This window comes from Entelurus aequoreus, linkage group LG24 (genome assembly GCF_033978785.1).
Source record: "Entelurus aequoreus isolate RoL-2023_Sb linkage group LG24, RoL_Eaeq_v1.1, whole genome shotgun sequence".
Lineage (NCBI taxonomy): Eukaryota > Metazoa > Chordata > Actinopteri > Syngnathiformes > Syngnathidae > Entelurus > Entelurus aequoreus.
Genome location: NC_084754.1, coordinates 23,903,136 through 23,929,395, shown reverse-complemented (window position 1 = coordinate 23,929,395; position 26,260 = coordinate 23,903,136). Strand labels below are relative to the sequence as shown.

Sequence of the window (26,260 nt, the reverse complement as noted above, 5' to 3'; positions counted from 1 at the left end):
ATCAAATAATATTATTTATCTCATTCGCGTAAGAGACAAAGCAAATCGCAGCTATCGTCACACACACGTCAGCAATCGTCACTCACACGTCAACCAATAAGAATTTTGCGGGGGAGGGTCGTGGCAGAAGTGCATTGTGGGTCATGGAATGCTAAGTGCTATTAAAATGGATCACATCATCATTGGCAGTAACTTATAAAAACTGAGAAGGGCTGAACTAAAATGGCACCGGAAAGGAAATCATATACTGCAGATTACAAGCTGTACGTTGTGAAATATGCAGCACAGGCAATCGAGCAGCAGAAAGAAAGGACATACCAGAGGTGACACCGGGGAGGAAGATTTCATCGGATTTAGCGACCGGGAGTGACAGATTGTTTGGTAAACATATAGCATGTTCTATATGTTATAGTTATTTGAATGACTCTTGCCATGATGTGTTGCGTTAACATACCAGGCACGTTCTCAGTTGGTTATTTGTGCGTCATATGGCGTACACTTATACAACCTGTTGTTCACTATTCTTTATTTATTTTAAATTGCCTTTTAAATGTCTATTCTTGGTGTTGGATTTTATCAAATACATTTCCCCCAAAAATGCGACTTATACTCCAGTGCGACATATATATGTTTTTTTCCTTCTTTATTGTGCATTTTCGGCCGGTACGACGTATACTCCGGAGCGACTTATAGTCCGAAAAATACGGTAGTAGTTGGTGAGGGTAGTAGCTGAAAGGCTGACAAAATCAGAACTTTTACATGTTGTAACCAATCATATTGCAGAGCTTCCATCTGCGGCATTTGACCTGCTTATTGACCATTCAAGATATCTTTGTGGGTCGATGTTTGTAGATTACTGTGGACACAAGGGCACCCGGTTCATCTGACTGTAAACACACATGCACACAAAGATCACTCGTGATTCCAATGTGTCATTGGGTGGAACGACATGGAACATTTTTATTTTTTTTACCCTGTACAAGCATTAGTCATGAAAATATTTTTGGTTGCTAGGATTCAAATGGACAGTAGCCCTGCTTGACAGATACTACTGATTTCTTTAAGTCTGAATGTATACTGTTTGTATGGCTGTTTATGAATGCAACTTAGTTCACCTGCCTTAGACCTACAGACAGACAGTCACCATACTTCTCAATATCTTGCAACTTTGTGTTTTTTGTGCACATTTATGTTTATATGTACCCACGCGAACGAGGGAATCAGTGTTAATTTTTTGACTAAAAATAATTGTAGTCTCCGACCTTTTTTTCTATTACTAAAATAGGACTATAACGAATCACAACAAATGAACGGTGACAAAATTAATTGACAATTTAGCCGATGAACAAAAACGAGATGAACATTTTGACAGAGACGAAATCCAATCATATTTTATTTCGTCTTTATGCAGGTGGGACAAGTTAGGAATCTTATCAAATCATACTTGCATGTAGGAGAGGGGCGGGGATAAACCACAGAGGTGTCCAATCAGAACTACTGTCTTTGTAAGGCAAGGTAATTGGATATTTAACTGGGAAAACAACACTGTGTTGTAGGGGTGTAACATTTATCTAGGCACTCTCATTATCGTTTTAAATTAAAATGAGCGAAAAACCAAGATTGAAAACTGCATTTTGATAAACTCACGGACTGACTGGTGCCAGCTGGCTAGCTTAAATGCTAACATGAAGCATTAATGTGTTTCCCCACTAAGAAACTAATACAACAAAAACATTATTGTCTGAGCAACTAAGATATTCAATTGTGCACAATGACTGAGGTATTTTTACGGTGTGTTCGAGAACCACTGAACATTGTGGGACACAAAACAACGGCTGCCAGAAGTAATACATAATTAGATAATTTGATGTTATTTGTCACGCACTTTTAATTTAAATACATCTTAAAGAGTTACAGTACAAACCAATATTTAAAAGAATAAAAGCTTAGACATTAATGTAGATAAGAAACTAAAACGCTATCAGTGAAGCATAAGAAACACAAGACATGCAAAATAATGGGTTTTCAAACAGTGTGTCTATTTGTTTCAGTTAAGTTTAAAAATATATAACTCGGTGGAAATATTTCAGTGTGTGTATCAGTACTTTTTGAGCACATTTAACTATACCACAATGATATTAACTGTGATAAGTTATTATAATTGTTTTACAGCTTTCTTTATTCCTTCTCCAACATATTTAGTAGTCTTGTCAAACTTACAAAGCGTTTCACTGCTCTCTTCCAGCTAGCTAGCTGCTAAGTTGGCAAAGGTAAACTAGTCCCGTGCTGTGCTGTTTGCCACTTAAAAGCTAACTAGCTAGCTACTAAGATAAAAAAGCTAAGCTAGTCCAGGTCCGAAGCCATTGCGCTCCGAAGGCGTCTACTCCCTCACGTCGCTGCTACCCTTTGCCTTTTGCTCCGAAGGCAACAAGAACTCGACTCGGTGAAAGAACCAACGTGAGTATGGCTCCCTGTTCTTCGTGCAGCATTCTCATGGATAGGTTGGCCCTTGTAGAGGGCCGTATCCGCCAGAGTAATTTCGTAACTTTAGACGCTGCAGACACGTTTGTCAGCGTTAGCTATAGCGAGCTGACTAGCCCAGTTTGTAGCTGCCCGACGCGGCCTACAAGCCACGGTGACATAGTAGGCATAATATATTTAGCCCTTTAGCTCATCCCACACCCTAGTCTACCGGACACCACACCTTAGTCATAGGGGACTCCATCACACGGAACATACAGTTTAGTAAACCAGCCATAATTAAGTGTATTCCCGGGACCAGAGCACTCGGCATTGAAGCTAGTCTTAGGGAACTGACTTGCAACAGGCCAAGTAAATACATAAGACAGGCTAATCGCACCACTCGCTACGCGAACACAGTTGTACACTTCGGCTCCAATGACACTAGGACAGGGGTCGGCAATCCAAAATGTTGAAAGAGCCAGTCCAAAAATACAGAAAACAAATTTGTCAGTATATATATAAATGTTACTATTAAAGACTGTAGAGCAGGAGCAACACAGCTTACTCTACTACTACTTTTGGTGTACACAATGGGCAAGCTTGTCCGCCACTTTAATAAGCAAGTACAGTGCAGGTTAATCGATGTCCTCGGCACATTGTTCAGTTATTTGCACAACTTGACAACCCAATTGACCAGATTTGAATTGTTCAAGCTAATACATAAAGAAAATAAGTATGTGATGTACCGTATTTTTCGGAGTATAAGTTGCTCCGGCCGAAAATGCATAATAAAGAAGGAAAAAAACATATATAAGTCGCACTGGAGTATAAGTCGCATATTTTGGGGAAATTTATTTGATAAAACCCAACACCAAGAATAGACATTTGAAAGGCAATCTAAAATAAATAAAGAATAGTGAACAACAGGCTGAATAAGTGTACGATGCATAAATAACCAACTGAGAATGTGCCTCGTATGTTAACGTAACATATTATGGTAAGAGTCATTCAAATAACTATAACATATAGAACATGCTATACCTTTACCAAACAATCAGTCACTCCTAATCACTAAATCCAATGAAATCTTATACGTCTAGTCTCTTACGTGAATGAGCTAAATAATATTATTTGATATTTTACGGTAATGTGTTAATAGTTTCACACATAAGTCGCTCCTGAGTATAAGTCGCACCCCCGGCCAAACTATGAAAAAAACTGCGATTTATAGTCCGAAAACTACGGTGTATATATATATATATATATATATATATATATATATATATATATATATATATATATATATATATATATATATATATATATGTATTTTGTAGTGGAGTTTGTTTCTTGATGTGACCATTTTGGTCATTTATTATTCAACATTTGAAAAACAAATGCACACAGTAAGGTTAGTGTGGAATGTATTTATTGATATATTCATGGAGTGCGGTTTTTTTTGTGAATTTAGTTTTTGAGATGCTCTGCAATAACCTTCATAAAAATGGTTTCAAGACAACTTCAAAATTGTGTTATACTTTATACTTAATATTCTAGTCAACAACATTTACTCTAATTTTAGTCGACCAGTATGTTGAGGAATTTAGTCGACTAAAACTAAATCAATTTAAATGATTAAAATATAACTAAAACTAAATCAAAAACTGCTGTCAAAATTAACACTGTGGGGAACTCATGCATCATTGCATGCGCGTCCCTTAATATAGCACAATGTTCTCTACTGCTGACCTCTGTGTCTGATCCCGCTGTGGAGACCTGCCCATTTCATTAGCATTTTGGAGCAGTGAGCCTGGCTTTAGAGGCAATATCCCTGTCAGCAGATTAATCTAATACCTTACCGTACAGAGACCCCACATACATCACACACAAATGATACAAAATGACTGATATAGACAAATAAGAGTATGTTCCCAATTTTCAAGAAAAATCGTTATACACAGGGTGCTAACACACTTAAAGGACATTGTCAAATTAACAGAAGAGGAACTTCCTTTTGGTAGTAATGCAACCTTATGTCCCGTTTGGTTCCAAGTCCAGTAATCACTTGGTCATTCTGCCTAGTAATTCCTTTTTCCAGTACAGTTATTGCCTTGTCCTTTTTAGTAACAAAGTTCTGTTTCGCGCCCAGAAACAAATTGTAATAGAACGGTGCAGAAGAGATCTGCTTTGCTAATTAGCGAGGTAGCGAGTAGATCTACGCGTTAAAAGTGGAAGAGAGAAGTGTGTCAAGCTTCATGAAATCAAATACCAGCGGTCATTAAAGGTAAAGTATTCGCTGTGCAAGACAGATCCGCCACCACAAGCCCAGAGAGTGTGTATTACCACCGCATGCAAGGCATGCAAAAAACCTCCACAACCAAGTTGCAACCCAACTTTTGTCACGTCTATAAGTGCTAAGAAGACAGAGGTTAGAGACATTATTCTCTGTTACTTTGCTTTCCTAGTGAAACACCCAAACCAGTGATGTATAAACCATGGCACATTGTAGAAATGATGAACGTCACTTCCTATCAGCAGGAAAGGACACACAAAAAAATTAAAACAAAATGCTTCTGCTACTGTTTTTGTTTTTTTTTTTAACAATTTTGAAGTCTTCCTGACCCATTGAATGTGATCACAACTCCAGAAGAGTTTGCTGACATCTTTGAACTGCTCTTGTGGGAGGCACAGATTTGCTTAAAAAAGCTAATTGGAAGTGCCGTTAGCCTCTCGGCTGCCAAAAAAATCGAACTATGCAATTGAATAGATCCCTATACTTTATCAAGTATAGCTTGACCACCGCGCATATATAATGGGAAGGACATGATAAAATCAATAAAATCCAAGCAAATCCTGACATTTAGTGTGTGCTTGTAAATTTAAAATCGAAAAAGTGCATTCTTGACTGCGTGGGTTCCTTCCGGGCACTCCGGCTTCCTCCCACCTCCAAAGACATGCACCTGGGGATAGGCTGATTGGCAACACTAAACTGGCCCTAGTGTGTGAATGTGAGTGTGAATGTTGTCTGTCTATCTGTATTGGCCTTGCGATGAGGTGGTGACTTGTCCAGGGTGTACCCCGTCTTTCGCCCCAGTGAAGCTGGGATAGGTTACAGCAACCCCCGCGACCCCATAAGGGACAAGCGGTAGAAAATGGATGGATGGAAGTTGTCATCAGTTGGGAAAATGTGATTGTGAGCAGCACACAATAATGACAAACTATCACCTTTTCTTCAACACTATGTTTGTTTGATTGAACAGGCAGTCATTCCAGTGAGAGTCACGACAATCTCAATTGACGGGCTCCAGCATTTTTTCCCCCATAAGATTTGAAAGTATAAAGTAAAAGCTAATCCTAATCCTTGTCCTATTTTAGGTTGGGACAAGCACTCATATGGTTACCATGGAGATGACGGCCACTCCTTCTGCTCCTCTGGGACTGGCCAACCTTATGGCCCAACTTTCACCACTGGTGATGTGATTGGCTGTTGCGTAAACCTCATCAACAACACTTGCTTTTACACCAAAAATGGCATCAGTTTAGGTCAGTGGAGGTGGATGAACATGATTTAGAAAATAATGTTCTAAAAATTCCTTGTTGCCTTCTTGAAATCTTCATGCATATTAATTGAAATGTTTCCTTTTGCTTTCAAAGGTGTGGCTTTCACAGACCTTCCGGTAAGTATTTTGTATCACATAAGTGCGTTGACTTTGACTTTTATTGAAAAACTCTTGTACCATTCACTAGAGGTGGGAATCTTGGGGCACCTTACGATTCGGTTACGATTACGATTCAGGTGCTACGATTCGTTTAAAAATCGATATTTGATGCGTTTTATGTATATTGATGCAGTTTTACATTATTTTCGTTTCACTAAATAAGCATTTATCACTTGCAACTTAAAAAAACAGTGCATTTGTAATAAACAGTTAAATAAATTCCCACATTAATGGAAATATGTGCTAAACTGGAACATAAGTGCCCTAAAATAAAGGAGCTGGTCCGATCTCTCGTTTATGTGGCTCGCTGCGGTCAACCAAATTTTAGAACTGTCAGTATTACTTTATTTCCAATTAATAAATTGATTATTGACGTTCACTAATCGATTTTATAATCGTCCATGTCCGAATGGCGATGCATCTAAAAATGTATTTCTTCCCTACCTTTACCATTAACCGTCATGTAAGCATATCTTCATTATGAGAGTATTGTGTGATTTGATTGTTTCTGTAGCTAAATTTTTTAAAAGTTGAAATTATTTTACAAACTATGATCCTTTTTTTTGTTTGTTTTTGTTAGTGTTTTTTTTGCAAGCATCAATTGGATCAGCTTGCTGTGAACACTAAACAACTGTTCAAGCAAGGCACATTATTATAATGACGGTTTGCTAAACAAACATAGCGGATTTCTTTGATCTATTTATGATAACAACACTTAATTTAGATGAAACTGAAACAACTTTCTAATTCAACAACTTTTCTACCTTCCTGTTGAACCAGCCCAATCTGTATCCCACTGTGGGACTTCAAACTCCTGGTGAGATTGTTGATGCAAACTTTGGACAGCAGCCGTTTGTCTTTGACATTGAGGACTACATGAGTGAATGGCGAGCTAAGATCCATGGTATGATCGCTCGCTTTCCAATAGGAGAACGATTGGGTGACTGGCAAGCTGTCCTGCAAAAGTAAGTTACCTTCTGCAAATGTCAAGTCAGGGTATATGAGTATACAGTGGTTACGGAAAGTATTCAGAACCCTTTAAATGGTTCACTCTTTGTTTCATTGCAGCCATTTTATTTCTCATTAATGTACACTCAGCACCCCATCTTGACAGAAAAAAACAGAAATTTAGTTTTTGCAAATATATTAAAAATAAAAAAAACTCAAAAATCACATAAACATAGGTATTCAGACCCTTTGCTCAATACTTTGTTGATGCACCTTTGGCAGTAATTACAGCCTTTTTCATCCAGGATGTCTCTGGACATTGCTGCATTCATTTTAGTCTAGTCAGGGTAGTGACCAAGAACCTGGTGGTCACTCTGTCAGAGCTACAGCATTCCTCTGTGGAGAGAGGAGAACCTTCCAGGACAACAACCATCTTTGCAGCAATCCATCAATCAGGCCTGTATGGTATAGTGGCCAGACGGTAGCCATTTCTTAGTAAAAAGTTTGCTAAAATGCACCTGAAAGACTCTGACCATGAGAAACAAAATTATCTAGTCTGATGAGACAAAGATTAAACTCTTTGGTGTAAATGCCAGGCATCTCGTTTAAAGGAATTCAGGCACCGCTCATCACTAGGTCAATACCATCCCTACAGTGAACCAGGATTTCAGCAGCAAGAACTGGGAAACTAGTCAAGATAGAGGAAAAGATAAATGCAGGAGAATACAGGGACATCCTGCTTGTAAACAAACGCTTCCCCTCCAATCTAATGGAGCTTGAGATGTGCTGCAAAGAGGAATGGGCAAAACTGCCTAAAGATAGGTGAGCCAAGCTTGTGGCATTGTATTAAAAAAGACTCAAGGCTGTAATTGCTGCCAAAGGTGCATCAACAAAGTGTTGAGCAAAGGGTCTGACTACTTACATACATGTGATTTTTGAGTTTTTTAATTTTTAATAAATTTGCTAAAACAATCTACATTTCTGTTTTTTTCTGTCAATGTGCTGGGTGTACAATAATAAAAAATGTAACTCTTTTGATTTTAGAAAATGGCTGCAACGAAACAAAGAGTGAAAAATTCAATAGCGTCTGAATACTTCCCCTACCCACTGTATTTAATGATTTTTATATTTTTTCTTCAGTATGGTGTCCAGCTACCTAGTCCACCACGGATATTATTCCACTGCCACAGCTTTTGCCAGAGCCACCGAGACCATGATACAAGAAGACCAGACATCTATAAAGAACAGACAGAGTATGTATATGAAGTACCGGTACACTCACAAGTCCATTTCTTTGACAGCTGGGTCTCGTTGTAAAGCACTTTGGGTGTATAGATAATCGCTGCATAAAATCAAATTCATTATTGTTATAATTTAACTAAGATATTTATTAAAGATGAGTAAATGACGCCTCAGTGAATGTATGGCACACTCACTAGCTGTATTGACACAACTCTGATACTGTGTTGCTGTTTTATAGGGATCATCCGCTAATTCATGGATTAAAAATGTCATTACATTTGATTAATGAATATTTCATTGTTGTTAGGGCTGGGACGATAAAACGATACACAATATCACTCTTTGTGATTTATAAGGCATCCATGCTTCTGTATCGTTTGACCAGTCATATTTAACATATATTCTGTATTTTCCCTGCTACGTATCCTTCATTACCAAATAAGATAGCTACTAACGCTTTAAACTCTACTATTACACATGTGTTCTGGTAAAGTATGAAAATGTTAAACACAAAATGTAAATTATGAATATGTTAAACACAAAACATAAGGACAGTAATTGCTGAGACATGGAAATGTTGTCGAATTAAAGTAAGATCTGCTTCTTCCGACTCCTTTTCAGATAGTGAATTGAGTGATGTTATATAATGTAGTTCTGTCACACATGTTTGAAATAAACAAAATCTTTAACATTATTATCATCATACCTCCGTTGCTGCTTTACCTCTAAAAGCACAATATTGGTAGGAAAATGTGAAGCCTTTATTCATTAAAAGGTATACAAACCCTGGTTTTACCGGTCAATTTAAAGGGTTTAGTGAATGCAACAAGGCAAACATATTTAACTCCCTTATAAGTACCACTTTACTTTTTGGCATGTGTTTTGCTTGTGTAACACCCATCTGATTTTATAGTGTAAATTACACCTATTAATTTTTGCAAACAGGAATACAGAAACTGGTGCTGGAAGGACGTGTGGGTGAAGCCATCGAAGCCACTCAGCAACTTTATCCTGGCCTGTTAGAACACAACCCAAACCTTCTATTTATGTTGAAGTAAGATGGCATGTTTAAAGCTCGGAATGTATTATAAAAAACGTAACACCATTATGCTCTGTCCTCTAGGTGTCGTCAGTTTGTGGAAATGGTGAACGGTACAGACAGTGAGGTTCGCTGCTTGACCATTCGCTCTCCCAAGTCCCAGGGCAGTTACCCTGCCTCACCCAATCTTAGCCCTCGCCAAGGTGCTGGAAATTCACACTCGCACACTGGAGGTACACTTGCTTTTATAAGTTAAAACAGATGCATTTTCAGAAAGATGAATGCATGCATTTTTCTCCTTACCCAGGTGTAGACAGCCCAACCTGCAGTAACGGTGTGACTCCCACCAAAAAATCAAAGAGCCACAGCAGTGTTATTAGCAGCATCGTCAAATACCCCAGCACATCCTCCTCAGCCTCCTCGTCAACTTCCTCCTCACCTTCATCCATCAACTACTCAGAGTCTAATTCCTCTGACTCTACCAAGAGCCAGCCACACAGTGCCAATAGCAACCAAGAAACCAGGTAGGAAAGCTCACTTGTGATCTGATGTCAAGTAACTGGCTTGAAAAAAACTAGTCAAAAAAGTCAATATCGGTTAGTCAGTGTTCTATTAATTTAGGGCCTGATCTACTCAAGGTATGCATGTATTAAAACACGTCCAAACTTGATTGCGTCTGCAAAGATAATCCACGAAGCTTGCGCACTGAGGAGTGCATCTCTTAAAGGGGAACTGCACTCTTTTTGAATTGTCTCATTCACAATCCCCTATGTAAGAGAAGAACACATATGTTTTCTTTTTTTATGCATTTTAATCCGTAAAATACGCCATATATGAGATGGCTAGCTTTAACTACAGTCTGGTACAAGCGTCACTGCTTTATGCATAATGTAATTGTACATTGTCCTAACAAATAAATGAAATAAAATGAAAAATGCAGCTAATGGGAGTGCTCTATTGCGCCCATAAAGCACTCTAAAAAAACGTCTAAAAAACGCCAACAATACTCCATTTACATCTCCTGACCGGAATATTAACCAAATATTAGTGAAATTGTCTGCGACAAATTGGCGACTTGTCCAGGGTTTACCCCGCCTACTGCCCGAATGCAGCTGAGATAGGCTCCAGCTACCCCCGCGACCCCGAAAGGGACAAGCGGTAGAAAATGGATGGATGGATAGTGATATTGTTATTATAAGCGCTAACGCAGACTACCTATTTTTTGCGGCGTTGTGATCACAACTAGCTTATGCTGCTATATTGACATATTTACCTTGGATATTAGAAGGTTGTTGCCATAAACTGAGACGTTGGTAAACTTTGACATCCACCTTAGACCCGGAGATGGCGAGAAAGATGGAAAAAAACGCTAGTTTGCGGCCACTTTTTTTTTTTAACCTCCGGGGGGGATTATGATTAATTCTTCATCTAAAGGGGAAGATATCAACATCCCCTCAGTCAGCATTCCAGTGAGAGTAGACATTGTACCGTAAGTGATTGTGTTATTATGTTTGTAGTTTGTATTTCTTGTTTAGCACTTAGCAATAGTGATGCTTATGTTTCACAAAAGCTGGATCCAATTATCACACAGCTTCTAAAACTTGCAGCTCATCCTCTGTCTATTCAGGCTCAAAAATATACTGTAAGGTTCTGGATCATCGTTTGTCCCAAAGTAGTCATTGTTGTCCCTCGTGAAGCCTGCCATGATTAGTGGTAGTAGTCAGTTGTTGTTGGAGAAGGGAAAAGTTAAATTAATACGTCGCCGTTACCTTAAAATCACCAAAATACGTAAATATTAAATGTTATTATGAATCTGCCTGTTACTACCTTACACATATACTTACAACATGTACATAAAACGTTGATCGAGGCTTTTGGTTGTTTTAGGAGCGCTGTGTATGCGGAATAGAGCGACTCCCATTGGCTCCGTTGTAGTTGACTTTTGCGTGTATTTATGAGTTAGAATGCATAAAAAAAAAAAAATTTGTGCTCGTCTCACATAAGGATTGTGAATGATAGGTAAAATTCCCCCCAAAAAGTGTAGTTCCCCTTTAAATTAGTAAAATAGTGAGCAAAATCCATTCAGCGTGTTTGCCCTCATCCGTATGAATAAATGCAGATTATCAGACTGCACAAAGTACTGTGACAGGGAGATAAAAATGTGATCATCTTGTGCCCGCAATTTGACTTGTCAAGTCTGAAATTGTTTGCAGTTGCTGTTTTTGCATCTCTATTTAGCATGTTTAGAAAATACGAACAAGCTGGCACAGCTGTGCTCAAACGGTATGCCGCGGCCATTCTAGCAGGGAGGAGTCAGGCAATTCTCTGTGCATGTGTCAGCATATTTGGACTGTCGGAAATTATAAAAGCTGACATATCATACATCAATCCAGCAATTCCATCTTTGAGCTGACGGATGACCTAAGGGCTGATTTGGAGACGGCAGAGACCTAAACAAATTATATCTCCTATATTAAAATGTAATAAAATTCCTGCAAAACTGGATTTTCTTGCATCTGGATCCATCGTGGTTGCAGTGCTGGTATCTCAGAGCCCACCTTAGGCGTGCTAAAAAGTTGGTTCGGTTTAAAATCACACTGGAGGAGCTTCTATATTGCTCAGAAAAGTTGGTGCAGATTATAGTTGTGTGCTGCATGCTCCACAACATAGCAAAACCCTACGGGTTTGAGCATGAACCCATGGATGTGCAGTAAATGACTGTTTCCATGGTTACAGCCGGTAAACACACACAAAAACTCATTTAAATAGGGGGTCTGCACCACTTTTGCACTGTGCATGGGCAAACTTTTATAGTTGCAATCACTATTTAGCGCATGTTGTTTAGGATCTTAGTAGATCAGGCCCTTAGTATAATGTATGTGACTATGCAAACCGAAAAGTATATTTAAAATGACTTAATTATTTTATATTGATTTCAAGATTGTGCAGCTACATTTCAATATAATGTTGACATTTGATGGTGTAATATGTGCATTTATACTTGTAATACACAATGTGGACAATTACAGAAGATTTGATCTTTGTAAGATGATTAAAATGTTAACATTTTAAGGGATGGATCATATTTTGCCATGATTACAATCTTTCTGTTTCCTGTTTGTGTTTTTGGATATTTCTGTTTAGTGACAGTGAGATGGAAATAGAAGCAGAACACTACACTAATGGGATTGTTGAGGTCTCGTCTGCTCGGATCATGAACGGCACATATAAACATGAAGAGATCCTTCAGCCTGACGACAACAGCATTGGCAATGGAGTTACGGGTACGGAAGTGTATTCAGTTGTGCAACACAATAACTCAGTAACATTTTTCATGTACTCTTTTGTGTTCTTTGCCAATTGCTTACTCTCCTTGTTATGTTTATCAACCAACAAGAATCTTGCTTAATGTATGCATTTGTGTTGTCGCATGTGTGTCTGTCGCCAGAAGATGAGGGATATAGAACTAGCAGACAACTTTGTGGAGGGAACCAGGCAGCCACAGAGAGGATGATACAATTTGGGCGGGAGCTGCAGGCACTGAATGAAAAGCTGTGTCGTGAATATGGCAAGAACACCACACACAAGAAGATGTTGCAGGTATACACACACAGCTGTTCTACATCTGTTAAAACTGATGCAAGAACTGTGCCAAAGAGATTTATCCTGATGGCACTAGTTGAACTCCTGATGACAACGTTCTGTCTTACTGCTGGATCAAGATTAATTTGAAATATAAGATTAAAGCTGCTGGAGCTTTAAAATTATAATAGGTCAGTTGTAACATTTTCTTTCAACAACACCTAGATCTGAGGAGTTATGAAAGACACAATTTGCTCCTCTTTTTGCTTCAGATACTTTACATTTCCCAATTGCAGGCATGTGATTTTTCCTTTTATAGTCGGAAATCCTGTGGATGTGAACACAAGCTGTAATTACTGTTGTGACTAAATAACATAGTGACTGAATCAGACATAGTGATTAATTTGGATGAATGGGGTATGTATTTATGTAAACGCTGTTGATAATTTTTCAATTCTTTAAACATTAAAACATCTTTAAATTGTGCTTTTTTTGTGAATTATTGCATGTAAAATTGCTGAAAAACCAGGAGCTTCGGGGGAGGTTTCCCCCCTTGTCCCCCCACCTCCGACCCCCAGACTCTCTGCTTATTTTCAGTCTTTTTCATTAAGTTTAATTTACATGCCTGCAATTGGATGTAATATATTAAGTTCTAAAGGAAGCATTTTTTGTGTTTGGTTTTTATTGAGACTTTTAATTTAGCTTTTCACATTAATGTTCTGTGTATGTGTGTCACTTACTTAATTTTAAACAGATTATTTTTTCCATAGATGTCCCAACTTGGTGAAACTGGCTTCCTCTTTAAAGGAACTACAGTCATAATTCTATCACATATTCATAATAATCAATTATATATATATATATATATATATGGTATATATATTTTTTTTTTACCACAACCCATTCTTTTTGGAAAGTCTTACAGAATCTTTTTTTTGGGCCCCCAAAACAACACAATTTTTAACATGTAACATACTTTAAAAAAAACAAAAAACTTGTAGATAAGAAATATTGTATTGTATACAAACAATACAATAGAATGTACTACCAACAACCATCATAGTTTTATGAAGTAATGTAATAATAATGTACAGCATTTACCTTGGAGAGTGGACTCTACAGTACCACCTGTGAACTGTTTCCCACTCAAATACACCATTAGCAGCTTCTCCATATTTTCATGGATTAATGTCCGCTGTTTGGATAATATTTTAACATTATTGGTTGCTGTTAGACTCATTCTGCTTCAGTATGGTGCAGGCTAGCAGCGATGCACTCCAACTGCGTTCTCAAGTTGGCTACACTCTCTCTGTCATGTTTTTTATTTTGTATCTATTTAATTTGATGAGTATCATCTACTTCTTCTCAGCATTGTCTTTCCACACTAACTTTCTTCCTTCCCGTGCTTGGACAAACAAAGTTATGTTGATCTCTAGCTATAAGCTAACACTAGCAATTTTTGTTTGCAACTTCAAGCATAACAATTAGCTGAGATAGGTTTTATCTCAAAACACTCTTAAATCGAGGTACAACTGCATTCTGTTTAATCCTGTGTCCCAAATAATTACTATTTGTCATTATTTGTGGTTATTATTCCCATAATAATGTCACAACCAGGGCAGTGTCTGGAAATTCTGGGCCCCCTAAAAGAATATCTGTGTGGGCCCTTCTACCTCATTCACTACCTGTGTGTGTGGCAGTGTGGGCCCTTCTAATTGTCATCATCCACCCACTCACCCCACCCCCCAAACAAAGGCAACGGTCACAATGTAACTATTCAAATGGTTCTAAATAATGATTTGATCCCCATCTTGTTTTGTATGCTGACCCCTTTAAAGTCCATCTCTTTGGTATGTTCGTTTTAGCTCATAGAGAGATTATCAACCAAAAATTCAGAAAAAACATGAATATGGTTATAAATTAGTTTGTATTTTGCTGAATGAAATAAGTATTAAATTCTAAAGAAAAAAACGTGACTTAGTACTTGGTGAAGAAACCCTTGCTCGCAAGCACAGTTCGTCACCAGGGTTGTTGTGTACATCTGAGAGATTTTAGTTCACTCGTTTTCACCAGAAGGAGCTGAACTAATTTGTGTGCTTTATGGGCTATTAACTGGCCTATCATTCATAATCTGTGGGATACGTTCTCTGAATGTATTAAAAATAAACAAATAAGTATGTTTCTCTCTGTAAAAATAAACCTGCCATAAAAATTATGTATTGTTCATGTCTTTGTAAGGGGGGTAAATTTACCAAATTATTTGTTTTAGAATCCTGTAATTCTAAGTACGTCCCAAAAAGTATTTGTATTGGTGTATCGTATCATTTTACAATACTGAAATCAGTCTAGGTAATTTGTCAGTCAAAATCACTGTAATGTTGTTGAGATTTTGTGTGTATGTCTTAATGCAGGATGCATTCAGTCTGTTAGCGTACTCTGATCCATGGAACTGCCCCGTGGGCCAGCAGTTAGACCCCACGCAGAGAGAGTCACTGTGCTCTGCACTCAACAGCGCCATTCTGGGTAAAGAAAAGCACTCACTGGTCATCTATGTAGTGTGTACGATCAAAACACAGTCCGCTGTGTGTATGAAGTGATGGCGGTACTCTTACGAAATGATCCCAAAATAGTGTTGGTCAACTTATGTTGTTTTTATTGTCACATCTTAATGAGAAAACATACAAAGTAATATAGAGAATTGAAAACAACTCAGTAGTTAAACGTAAACATTTTCAGGAATACAGAAATAATGAAAGAAATAAGAGTGTGATGGATCATTTATGCGTGATTGCTGATGCATTTGGACTGCAATCTATTCTGACCTTGTGTTTTATCATGTCCAGAGTCCCAAAATCTGCCCAAGCAGCCTCCTCTTGTGTTAGCACTGGGTCAGGCTACCGAGTGCGTACAGCTTATGGCTCGGGTCCGATCTGGTTCCTGCTCCTTTGCCAGAGTAGACAACTTTTTGCTCTAGCCCTTATGTTGGTAAGTATTCATTATACTAGAAAGTACAGGAAAAAATGAAAAGGTATTTATTGTTTTGACCAAAATACATCTTATAAAAACATGTGTATAAGCACACACATTGACACAGTAAGTTTCAAAAGTATTCTAATGGTTTTGCTTTTACACACCACCACATTTAAAATGTGATTGAAGTAAACACCTTCACTTTTACAAATATATTGCATATACTTTAATGTTCAGGGGTCAAAAGTAACTGGAATATGTTTGTTTTAACTGATTTTAAATATAACTGTAATGTTTTTAAAATTTGGATGTAATTATCGATTTCTTGTAGTGTGGATCCTTGGACATCATTCAATTCTGAGTTTCATTTCAGCTTTGCCTTTGCCATTTGTACTTGCTGCTTGTGTATGTGCCTTGCTTCATTCACTTTTGTCTATGCCTCCTCTTCCATTTTATTAGAAATGTAAATGTTTAATTACCATAAACTAAAGACCATTCAAATCATTTGAATAATCACTAATGGCCACATTACTACGTAAGTAACCTGATCTAAAGTCAATAGTGCATGCTTACTTACTAAAACATATGAATAAAAGCAGTAAAGGACTGACAAAATAAAACATATGAATAAAAGCAGTAAGGAACTGACAAAATGGTAGATGTACCATTTTTTTGTGAAAGAGATTGCACTTTGACCACTCCTCGATTGTTTATTTCAAATGCATTATGGTGAAGTACACTGCGGTCCTCATTCTGAATTTATACCTATACTTTACAGAAATCAACACCTAAGTCTCTCACATTGTACACAGAGCACATGAAGAACACACGGTAGCAATAAAAAGATTAAATACAATAATTAAATGAAACAGTATTGAAAAAAGATACATATTCTTTACTATATTCTTAGTCTGTTCCTGTAATTCTTTGTGGAGTTTGCACGTTCTCCCCGTGACTGCGTGGGTTCCCTCCGGGTACTCCGGCTTCCTCCCACCTTCAAAGACATGCACCTGGGGATAGGTTGATTGGCAACACTAAAATTGGCCCTAGTGTGTGAATGTGAGTGTGAATGTTGTCTGTCTATCTGTGTTGGCCCTGCGATGAGGTGGTGACTTGTCCTGAATGCAGCTGAGATAGGCTCCAGCACCCCCCGTGACCCGAAAGGGACAAGCGGTAGCAAATAGATGGATGGATGGATGTATGTTTCGCACACTAGAAGGTGCGGTGCAGGCGAGGGAGAAACATTGTGAGGATAAGTCTCAAAAATTAGAACACTATGCTGCTTAGACTTAGACTTAGACTTCCTTTTTATTGTCATTCAAATTTGAACTTTACAGCACAGATAAGAACAAAATTTCGTTACATAAGCTCATGGTAGTGCAGGATAAAAAAGCAATAAGGTGCATATATAAATAAATAGTCATCACCATCACCATTAATTTCATATTAAATTCATCAATTCACAGGGCCTGCCCTTCACACTTACACGCTTTCATTTACTTTTCCGTCCTCATTCAGTAAAAAGTTTTCAAATTTCCGCCTCCGCCAATTGGTCTGTCAGCAAAACTTGGTCCACTGTCACTGCCGGCCAACTCTTTGCGGTTGTTTGGGGCCACAACTACTCGTGGGGCCACATGATCAACGCCTTGGCTGTTGTAAAGATTTTTTTTATTTTAAAAATCAGTTAGATCTAAAGTCATAAAAGTTTAGCTAGATTAACATTTTCTATCAGTGTTCAATAATAAGGTTGTTTGAAAAAAATTAGGAATGTATATAAGAACCTACGCCACCTCTTGGAAAAATGCAACATTTTTATCCCTTCTGTTAGTGGAAAACCCGTCTTGGAACTGTTCACTCAACACAGATGTCATAACTTCATCAAAGCTCACATGTATGCCTTCACACACAGCACCAACATTTAGGAACCAGTATGAGGTGATAAGAAGTATAAATATAATTTCTATATTTATGGCTGCATCGGACAAAGTTTTTTATGTTCCACGTCTGCATCTCATAGCACATAATTGTGGTGCGTTCAAGGAACCTTGATTAATGTTCGAAACAGGTGTTAGTTTTTAAAGACTGAGTTGGCTTATCCTCCAATATATGCACAAAAAATATTAATCCTGCATAAATTATACTGTGTACTGAACTTTACACTGTGAAGTAAAAGGAAACTTGACATTTATAATCATATTTAAGTGAATAATTACAGGTTGAAAGGTTGCTAAAGCTCACTTTCTGGCTACTTAATATTAAACTTGTCAGCACTATTTTGTGAAAAAATAAATATAACACCAAATAATTAAGTGAGGTTTTAGGGTATTTTAGGGAGCCTTTAGCCCCGCTAAAAGACCCAATGATGCCACTGGTTCAAACATTTAATGAAAAAGACTATTGATGAAACTAAGACATAAACATGTCATAGAGTGCACCAGCTACTGATCTTCCTGGTTATCACGTGGGGAAGACAGACATATGTGTAGAACACCAGATACAATAATCGATGATCACATCATCTAGACTTCAATATCCTCTTTTAAAAAGTCATAAACCAAATAAGGTTTTAAATGTGTTTTAAAAAGCAATTTTCAACTAAATTAAGTCAATAATGAGTTATTTAGTGCTTGTAAACATACTGATTGTGGGTATGTGGCAGCGACGATGGGATTAGTTGGGCCACAAACAAAATCCTGTTTAGGGCCACACAAAGCCTCTCCTTTAACATGTTCAAAGATATCATCTTTATCCTGAATGATGGTTGAAGCATTTGAGCTGCATGGACCGGGCATAAATTCAGCCAATCATGATAGGCATTTCTCTACTTTCTGAGCATTAGACGCTGTCTAATTTCACGTCCTTATTCACCTTTACTATTCTTTTCTTTAAATCGCTGCTATCAGAAGAATCTGCCTCACGATTGGGTGATGTACTGTAACGAAGAGAAAAAAGTTACCTGAAAAGAACACGAGTAACGTTGTCCTTTGTCAGTGAAGCAACGTGGTTCCCTTTTCTTTTATGTACATAATTAATCATTTATGGGAATGCATTGTGACCACAAATTATCACAACACAAGGACAACTTGTGGATAGAGGCCAAAATCTAAACAATTCTGTCGTTTTTCCGAGTACGTCTGGACCGAATTGCAGACCCCCTGTAGATCAGCATTTTTTATGAAAGATTTGAAAATATCTCATTTGCCAACAGATATCAAGCTTTTATTATATAGTTTTTTTTTGTTTTTTGTTTTTTTACAAATGTTAGGTTAATCGGAGACTCTAAATTGCCCATAGCTGTGAATGTAAGTGTGGAAGGTTGTTTTTTTATACCATATTGCATCGGTATATAAGCCGCAACCACAACATTTTTGAAGAAAAAAATATTTTTTTCATATAATAGCCGCAACGGTCTTTAAGCCGAAGAATATACTGGTACGTTATAAAATAAGATATTCACATAAAAAGATTTTGTAAATGTTTATTTACATACACTTAATTGTTTCAAAACGGTGCCTGTAACACTGCACTAAAACAGCTGATCAAACAAAAAAGTCATTGATGTCTCTATTCATTCTTGAGGAGATGAATAAAATGTTCTCTTATTTAATAAGGTTCAAGATGTTTAACAAGATTTTTCTTCTTTGTACTTTGTAAACACTTTGCGTTTGTATAGTTTTAAAGTGAATCATTTTATTACATTGTTAAATTTCTTTGCTTAATCCATTCCATAATTTAGCCATTAGCGAGGAAAAATCCATTGATAAGCTGCACCGTTACATAAACCTCAGGGCTCAAAGCTTAAGAAAAAAGTAGCTGCTTGTAGTCTGGAAAATTAGATAAAGTCTGTGATTGGCTTGCGACCAGTCTAGGGTGTACCTTGCCTTTCACCTGAAGTCTAGTGGGATAGGCTCCCGCTTACCTGTGACCCTAATGAGGACAAACAGTATAGAAAATGAATGACTGAATGAAATATAATACCAAATTGCTGTTCTTTAACCGCCATCTGTCTCCCCACAGGTTTCTATTCAGTGCACTGAGAGGGCGTGTCCAGCAGGTTGTCATGGCTACGGAGAAAAAAAGCATGCGTGTGATTGGTGTGTTTGGTTGACTATCAGAAGCGCAGCCGGTGGCCCTGACAAAAGAGCGGCGAGAAGGAGAGTAGAAAAGAAAGCTTCCTTTTTAATTTAGTATTATCAAATAAACGTGTGACACTATTTAAAGATGATTAATTACATTTTTTGTTTATTTAGACATTTTAGGTTTTTTTGTCACTTTGTTGTGCTCATATCCGACAAAAAGTTATTCATCATCCCCTTTTTTTCATTGGTGGATTTTTGCTCCCTTAAGAAATATTTCACTTATTTTAATTTCCACCATATCCTGCTCCACAATGCTTACAACTTATTCTAACACCTGTAGATCCCCATTACTAAGATACAAGTTCCTGAAATATACATATGGGAGTGTATCCATGTTGCACTGTTAAACCAAACAAAGACAAGCACTATGCTAACCCAGTGTGATTAAGGTCAAAGGATACAGAAGCAAAATTCTGCCACTAACACCATTTTCTACTAATTTTTCCAAACGACAGTGTTGCTTAAAGCCAATCATGACGTGTTGGGTGTCTGTTTTGTGAACCCTACTCGTCAATCAAATGCATCCTGTCTATTCTGCAGTGTGTGGTAGTAAGTAGAAATAATAAGGGGATTAATTGCTTTAATGAGTAAATGGCAACTGAATCCATGCATGGATAGAAATAATGTTTCTAATTACTAGGTCCAGTCATAAAAGGTGACATGTATGAGACCACTATTGAGTGAATTATATCAATTGTAATGCAAAAATATAGCCTAAACCTGAAATTTGTGACTTGTAATATTGTCACATGACTGGAGGATTTATTATGCTGAAAGAACATTTAGTTTTTTTACCAGTTTCTGCCATAACTATACTTTTGTATGGTATGGAGAATGGCTCGTAGGGTGCTGTACATTTCGGTAATCTTACTAGTGAACACCACTTTCCCTCGAGAGACATAGATCAAGTCACACTTGCCAGCAAAAAGTAACTTAGATGACTGGATACAGTTATAAAAATATATTTTTTAAATAATAAAAAATATAAAATTATGAAAACAAAGACAATCTTAGTGGTAATCTATTTTTTCCCCCAAATAGTTTGAATTAAACATATGCCTGCATTAACAATGGCTTGATGTATCTATTTTTTCACCCTGACATGTGACACATGGATCCACTCCAAAGTATAATTCCACTCATTCAATATTTACAGGAGATACATTTATGGGTTTCATCACAGAATATGTACTCAAGTATTTTTCATTTGAAACTTAATCGTCTCTTCTAATAGTCAAATAATTACCACGAGCAAACAGGCTTTTTAGTTGTTACTCAAGCAGAACCTTCCATTTCATCCCTAAAGTGAGCAAACTCCTTGCTATTGTGGTTGTTTGAGTACGAGTCTGCTTTGATCCCTGCATAGACATGACCACTGGTCTGCTCACTGACTCGTTGGGGTCAAAAAGAGATTTTTCTAGAAGGTCCAAGGCCTCACAGAGGCATTGCACACCAAAGCAGTGCACAACCAATCTCCTATTGTGGTTTTTGATTTCATATTTAGTTTTAGCACAAACAGTAGTAAGGTTTTTTTTTGAATTTTTATTTTAATAGTTACTGTTACTACTTAGCATGACTTTGAAAAATCTCCTATAAAATAAAAAACATAATGGGGGGGGGGGGGGGTTGGGGGGGTGTACTGAAAATGTGTTAAAATAAAGAAATATTGTATTCTGTTTTGACAGAATTATTTTTATTAAAATACATCCATGAGCATACAACAGAAGCCTTTTTGCTTTATTGTCGTACACATTTTGCATCTATTCCTTGTGGACTGCCTGTGCTCCGAAAGTCTTTGTCATTGTGTCACTGAGGCTATTGCTTGGACTTTACTGACGTCACAATGTGTGTGGCGGTCAAGATAGCTCTGTTCTCAATGAGTCCTAGGCGCCATTGAGCCTTTATCGAGGAAAAAAATGCCCTATGCTTGTTGTTGTCGGCTGTACAAATCGCAAAAAGGATAAGCGTTTCTTCAGAGTTCCTTGAGAGGTTATTAAAAAGGACGGAAGAGTGCAAGATTTTACGAAACGAAGTGAAAAGCAGCTCACACTCCTTTTACTTAAGGCAACAATCATAAGTAAAGCGTTCAGCACACACACAATGTTGACATCTATAAGTCTATTTTGATAAAGACGGGGAAAAACACGCTACTCGTAAACGGCGCGTGCAACAACAACAACAAACATGGCTTACTTAGACGTGAAGTTAAATCAAGAAATGCAACCCTACCCGAGCAAAAATTATGCAAATCTTTCTTCGGTAAAGTATAGGGATCTATTCCACTGCATAGTTTAAATTTGTTGTTTGTATCTTCTTTTTGCAGGAAGATTTAAGCCTCTTTTGTACTCTGATAGAGTCGACTGACGGGGCGCTCACATAATTCCGTTTAGATGAAGAATCAATCACAATAGGTTGAGCACCACTGGTTTTCACTTCTGGGAAGAAGTCACGTGACGGAATACCAGCAATTGGCTGATTTATTATTTATCCTGAAACACATTCTATATGTTTCTGATCACATACTGACACCATAAAATATTGTGTTTGCATTTATTCCAGGGGCAGACCAAACTGAACTCAAACAGTAAAATGAAGAAGGGAAACATGCGGTGATTGAAAAAGGTCACAACAAATGCAAACGGGAAAAAAAAAATAGTTTTGTTTTTTTAAAATGCCACAACAAATGAAAAAGCTACAGCACAACTTTCAGCGAGATTGCAAAAGCCACAACAAAAGTGACAGTGGACCAAGTGGCTAAGGAGGAAAGATGAAAACGTTTTAATGAACAATGCTGTAAAAGTAAGTTATTGTGATTGATGTAAGATGCTGATTGTCATGAAAAATCAATAGCCTACTGTCCTTTTCGAAGTATTTGTTCGTGACATTATTTTTCTCTGTCTTTGCCACTTGGTCCGTCGACAAAACTTGGTCCGCTGTCACTTCAGTTGTAGCCTTTGCTATGGATCAGGGTATCTGCTGGGTCTTAAAAAGTCTTAGATCCAACGATTTGAATTTGAGGCCTTAAAATGTCTAAAATTCTCCTAGAATCTCATAAAAGGTCTTAAATACAATTTCGAAAGGTCTTAAAAATGCATAAAGTTCAGTTTTCTTTTTAGATGTTTTGATTTTTGAGGACGTTATAACCAAAAATAGGCTACCTGTACTGCCCGGCCAGAATTAATCACGCACCAGCTAGTGTGCTGTGTAAGTGCAACGGTGTGTTGTTACAGCTTAGCATAGCAGCAGAGAAAACATAACAAAAGCCCACAACAAAGCCAAATGATTTGCATAAGATGGGTAAGTGCTAGTTCAATGATTTATGGCTCCAGAACGATCAATACAATGCATGGTTGAAGCCGGTGAATGGAAACATTAAGTGTTTGGTACGCTAATGTGGAGCCATCGAGGAGAAAAGTGTTTGTAAACATTGCGGTGAATGGAATGATAATGTAAAAGTCATAATATGATCAAAATAGTATCAATCTGACTGAGATTCCCGAGCCATTTTGAGAGATAATGAGGAAGCCAGACACGTGATCGCATGACGTCGCGCTAGGAACCACAGAGCCCTTCCCCATCAACAACAATGCCAATCAAGCAAACTTTGTGAGAACCAACGATGAATACGTTTGGGAAATTTACAATCCAGGACCTTAGATTTTTGAGCTCAAACACAAAGAGGATGAGCATTAAGTTATAGAAACCGAGTGACGGATACAGTTTCATTGTGACACCAGCATCTGCAGCAATGCTAGGTGCTAAACATACAAACTAACAATAACAAACACTTACTGTAATATTCCCACTCTCGCTGGGATGTCGACTGACGGGACGCTCCCATAATTCTGTTTAGATGAAGACTCAATCACAATGCTTACAAAGGGTTAAAAAAATCGTTCCTGAGAGTAGCGTCTTTTGGCGTCTATTTCGCTATCTTACGGACATGAAAGTCGACCAGCCTCTCTGTCCAAGGCCACATACCAGGTGAGAGATGCATGAAATATAATCTAAAATTTGCTTTTAACAAGTTTGAGACGAAGCAGAAGCAGCCGTCTGCTCAGTGTGTCAACAATAGCAGTGTAAGCTAGCATTAGCTCAGTGTGTTCGTGTTTATGATAACTATCACTCATGTTTGGTTAATTTTCAGGTCATGCCCAGGGTGTACCCCGCCTTCCGCCCGAGTGCAGCTGGGATAGGCTCCTTTACTTAGACTTAGTTCCTCCCATTACTGTTGGAATATTGGGCGACGAGTCCCCTCCATTTGTTCCGGTCACTGGCGACCCTTCTTGCTCCATGCCAGCTGACTCCCATCTCTCTCAGGTCTTCCTTGGCTGTTTGTCTCCACGTCTTCTTTGGCCGTCCTCTCTTCCTCTTTCCCCCTTCTGGCACCCAGTCCATTGCCACACTTGCCGGTCTCTCTCTTGGCGGTCGGAGTACGTGTCCAGCCATTCTCCTCATGTCAGAGACCAAGTCAAACAATGGTGCTACCCCTGCCCTTCTCATCACCTCTTCATTGGTGATGTGGTCTCTCCATGAGATCCTCAAGATGTATCTGAGGCACCGTCGGAGGAAGACATCCAGCTTGTTAGTAATGCTTGATGTCTTCATCCAAGTCTCACAGGCATAGGTCACTGTAGGGATGACCACTGACATACAGAGGCGCAGCTTTGTGGACGTACTGATAGATTTTGATGACCAGATGTTCCGGAGGCGTTGGAAGACTCCTGCAGCTTTTCCGATTCTGGTCTGTACATCCTTTTCTGCGTCTCCAGTGTTTGAGATGTTGCTTCCAAGATACGTGAAGTTCTCAACATACTCTATGCCTTGTTCGCCTACGGTGAGCAGTGGAACGTTTGGTGTTGTGCGACGGTCATGGCCTTGGATAGGCTCCAGCGCCCCCATTTACATGGATGGACATGTAAATGGAGTATTGTTAACACTTTCTAGGCCTTTTTTAGAGAGGGTATAATGAGCGCAACAGACGACCTTCGATCTGTCGACTCAATTGTTAGCTATTTATTTACGATTTTGAATGCATAAAATAACCAAGCATATGTATTCTTGTCTTACATAAGCATTGTGAATGATAACACCACATCTCTTTACAATGTTTGCGTATTTCCAGTATGACTGTTCTGATAACATGGTCAGATTGCAGATGCTTTACTACCGTGATGTCAATCTCCGAAAACAGCCGAAGGTATTCAGAGCATGATGTTCAAAATGGCTGACTGAATTTGTGGCATTTTGTGACGTTTGAACAGTGTTTTCACATACCTTGCAGATTGTAAATACAATTGAATATGGTTTAATAGATACAATGAAACACAAATAAAGTTAAAGCACCACTGATAGTCACACACACACACTAGGTGTGGTGAAATTACTCTCTGCATTTGACCCATTCCACCCCCTGGGAGGTGAGGGGAGCAGTGAGCAGCAGCGGTGGCTGGAATCATTTTGGTGATTCAACCCCCAATTCAACCCTTGTTGCTGAGTGCCAAGCATATAAACGCATCCATCCTTCCATGTTCTACCATTTCTCCCTTTCGGGGTCGCGGGGGGTGCTGGAGCCTATCTCAGCTGCATTCGTGCGGTAGGCGGGGTACACCCTGGACAAGTCGCCACCTCATCACAGGGCCAACACAGATAGACAGACAACATTCACACTCACATTCACACAGGGCCAATTTAGTGTTGCCAATCAAGTCAACCTGTTTTCTCCCTATACTGGTACTCAACGTCCCACTGGGGTGAGTTTTTCCTTGCCCGTATGTGGGCTCTGTACCGAGGATGTCGTTGTGGCTTGTGCAGCCCTTTGAGACACTTGTGATTTAGGGCTATATAAATAAACATTGATTGATTGACTTAAAAAAAAAACTGGCCCTTGTTTATTAGCAATATGTTTTCAAAAAAAGTCACAAAAAACATGGAAAAATTTATTCATACGTACCAGATACAAAATTAGCTTAGCAAATTTGAATGTCATCCACATTATTCACATCCAAATTGTGTTTGAGACTTGCAAGCCATAATCGCCTTCTTTTTTTTTTTTAGACAATCGCTCTGTCTGCACTCTCTGTTTTTCACAGCTTTGTCCAGACAAAGTAGTAATCGTGTAAAGCAGGGGTGTCAAATGTACGTCCCGTTGGATGAGT

The 26,260-nt window shown here is 38.2% G+C and overlaps 1 protein-coding gene across 2 annotated transcripts in view; it reads left to right on the top strand.

Moving 5' to 3' along the window:
• The window catches only part of LOC133641434 (ran-binding protein 10), a 58,861-nt gene extending 37,171 nt beyond the window's left edge, over positions 1-21,690 (top strand). Inside the window, exons 4-15 of one of the 2 annotated variants that reach the window (XM_062035165.1) lie at positions 5,839-6,006; positions 6,118-6,140; positions 6,963-7,147; positions 8,271-8,383; positions 9,318-9,426; positions 9,496-9,644; positions 9,719-9,935; positions 12,556-12,695; positions 12,860-13,011; positions 15,405-15,516; positions 15,837-15,978; positions 19,981-21,690. In XM_062035165.1, the coding sequence (XP_061891149.1) occupies positions 5,839-6,006; positions 6,118-6,140; positions 6,963-7,147; positions 8,271-8,383; positions 9,318-9,426; positions 9,496-9,644; positions 9,719-9,935; positions 12,556-12,695; positions 12,860-13,011; positions 15,405-15,516; positions 15,837-15,967 (1,499 nt within the window). In that variant the 3' untranslated portion in view covers positions 15,968-15,978; positions 19,981-21,690. The remainder of the gene's footprint in view (positions 1-5,838; positions 6,007-6,117; positions 6,141-6,962; positions 7,148-8,270; positions 8,384-9,317; positions 9,427-9,495; positions 9,645-9,718; positions 9,936-12,555; positions 12,696-12,859; positions 13,012-15,404; positions 15,517-15,836; positions 15,979-19,980) is intronic. The other variant, XM_062035166.1, reaches the window with a different exon arrangement.
• The last annotated feature ends 4,570 nt before the right edge of the window (positions 21,691-26,260 follow it).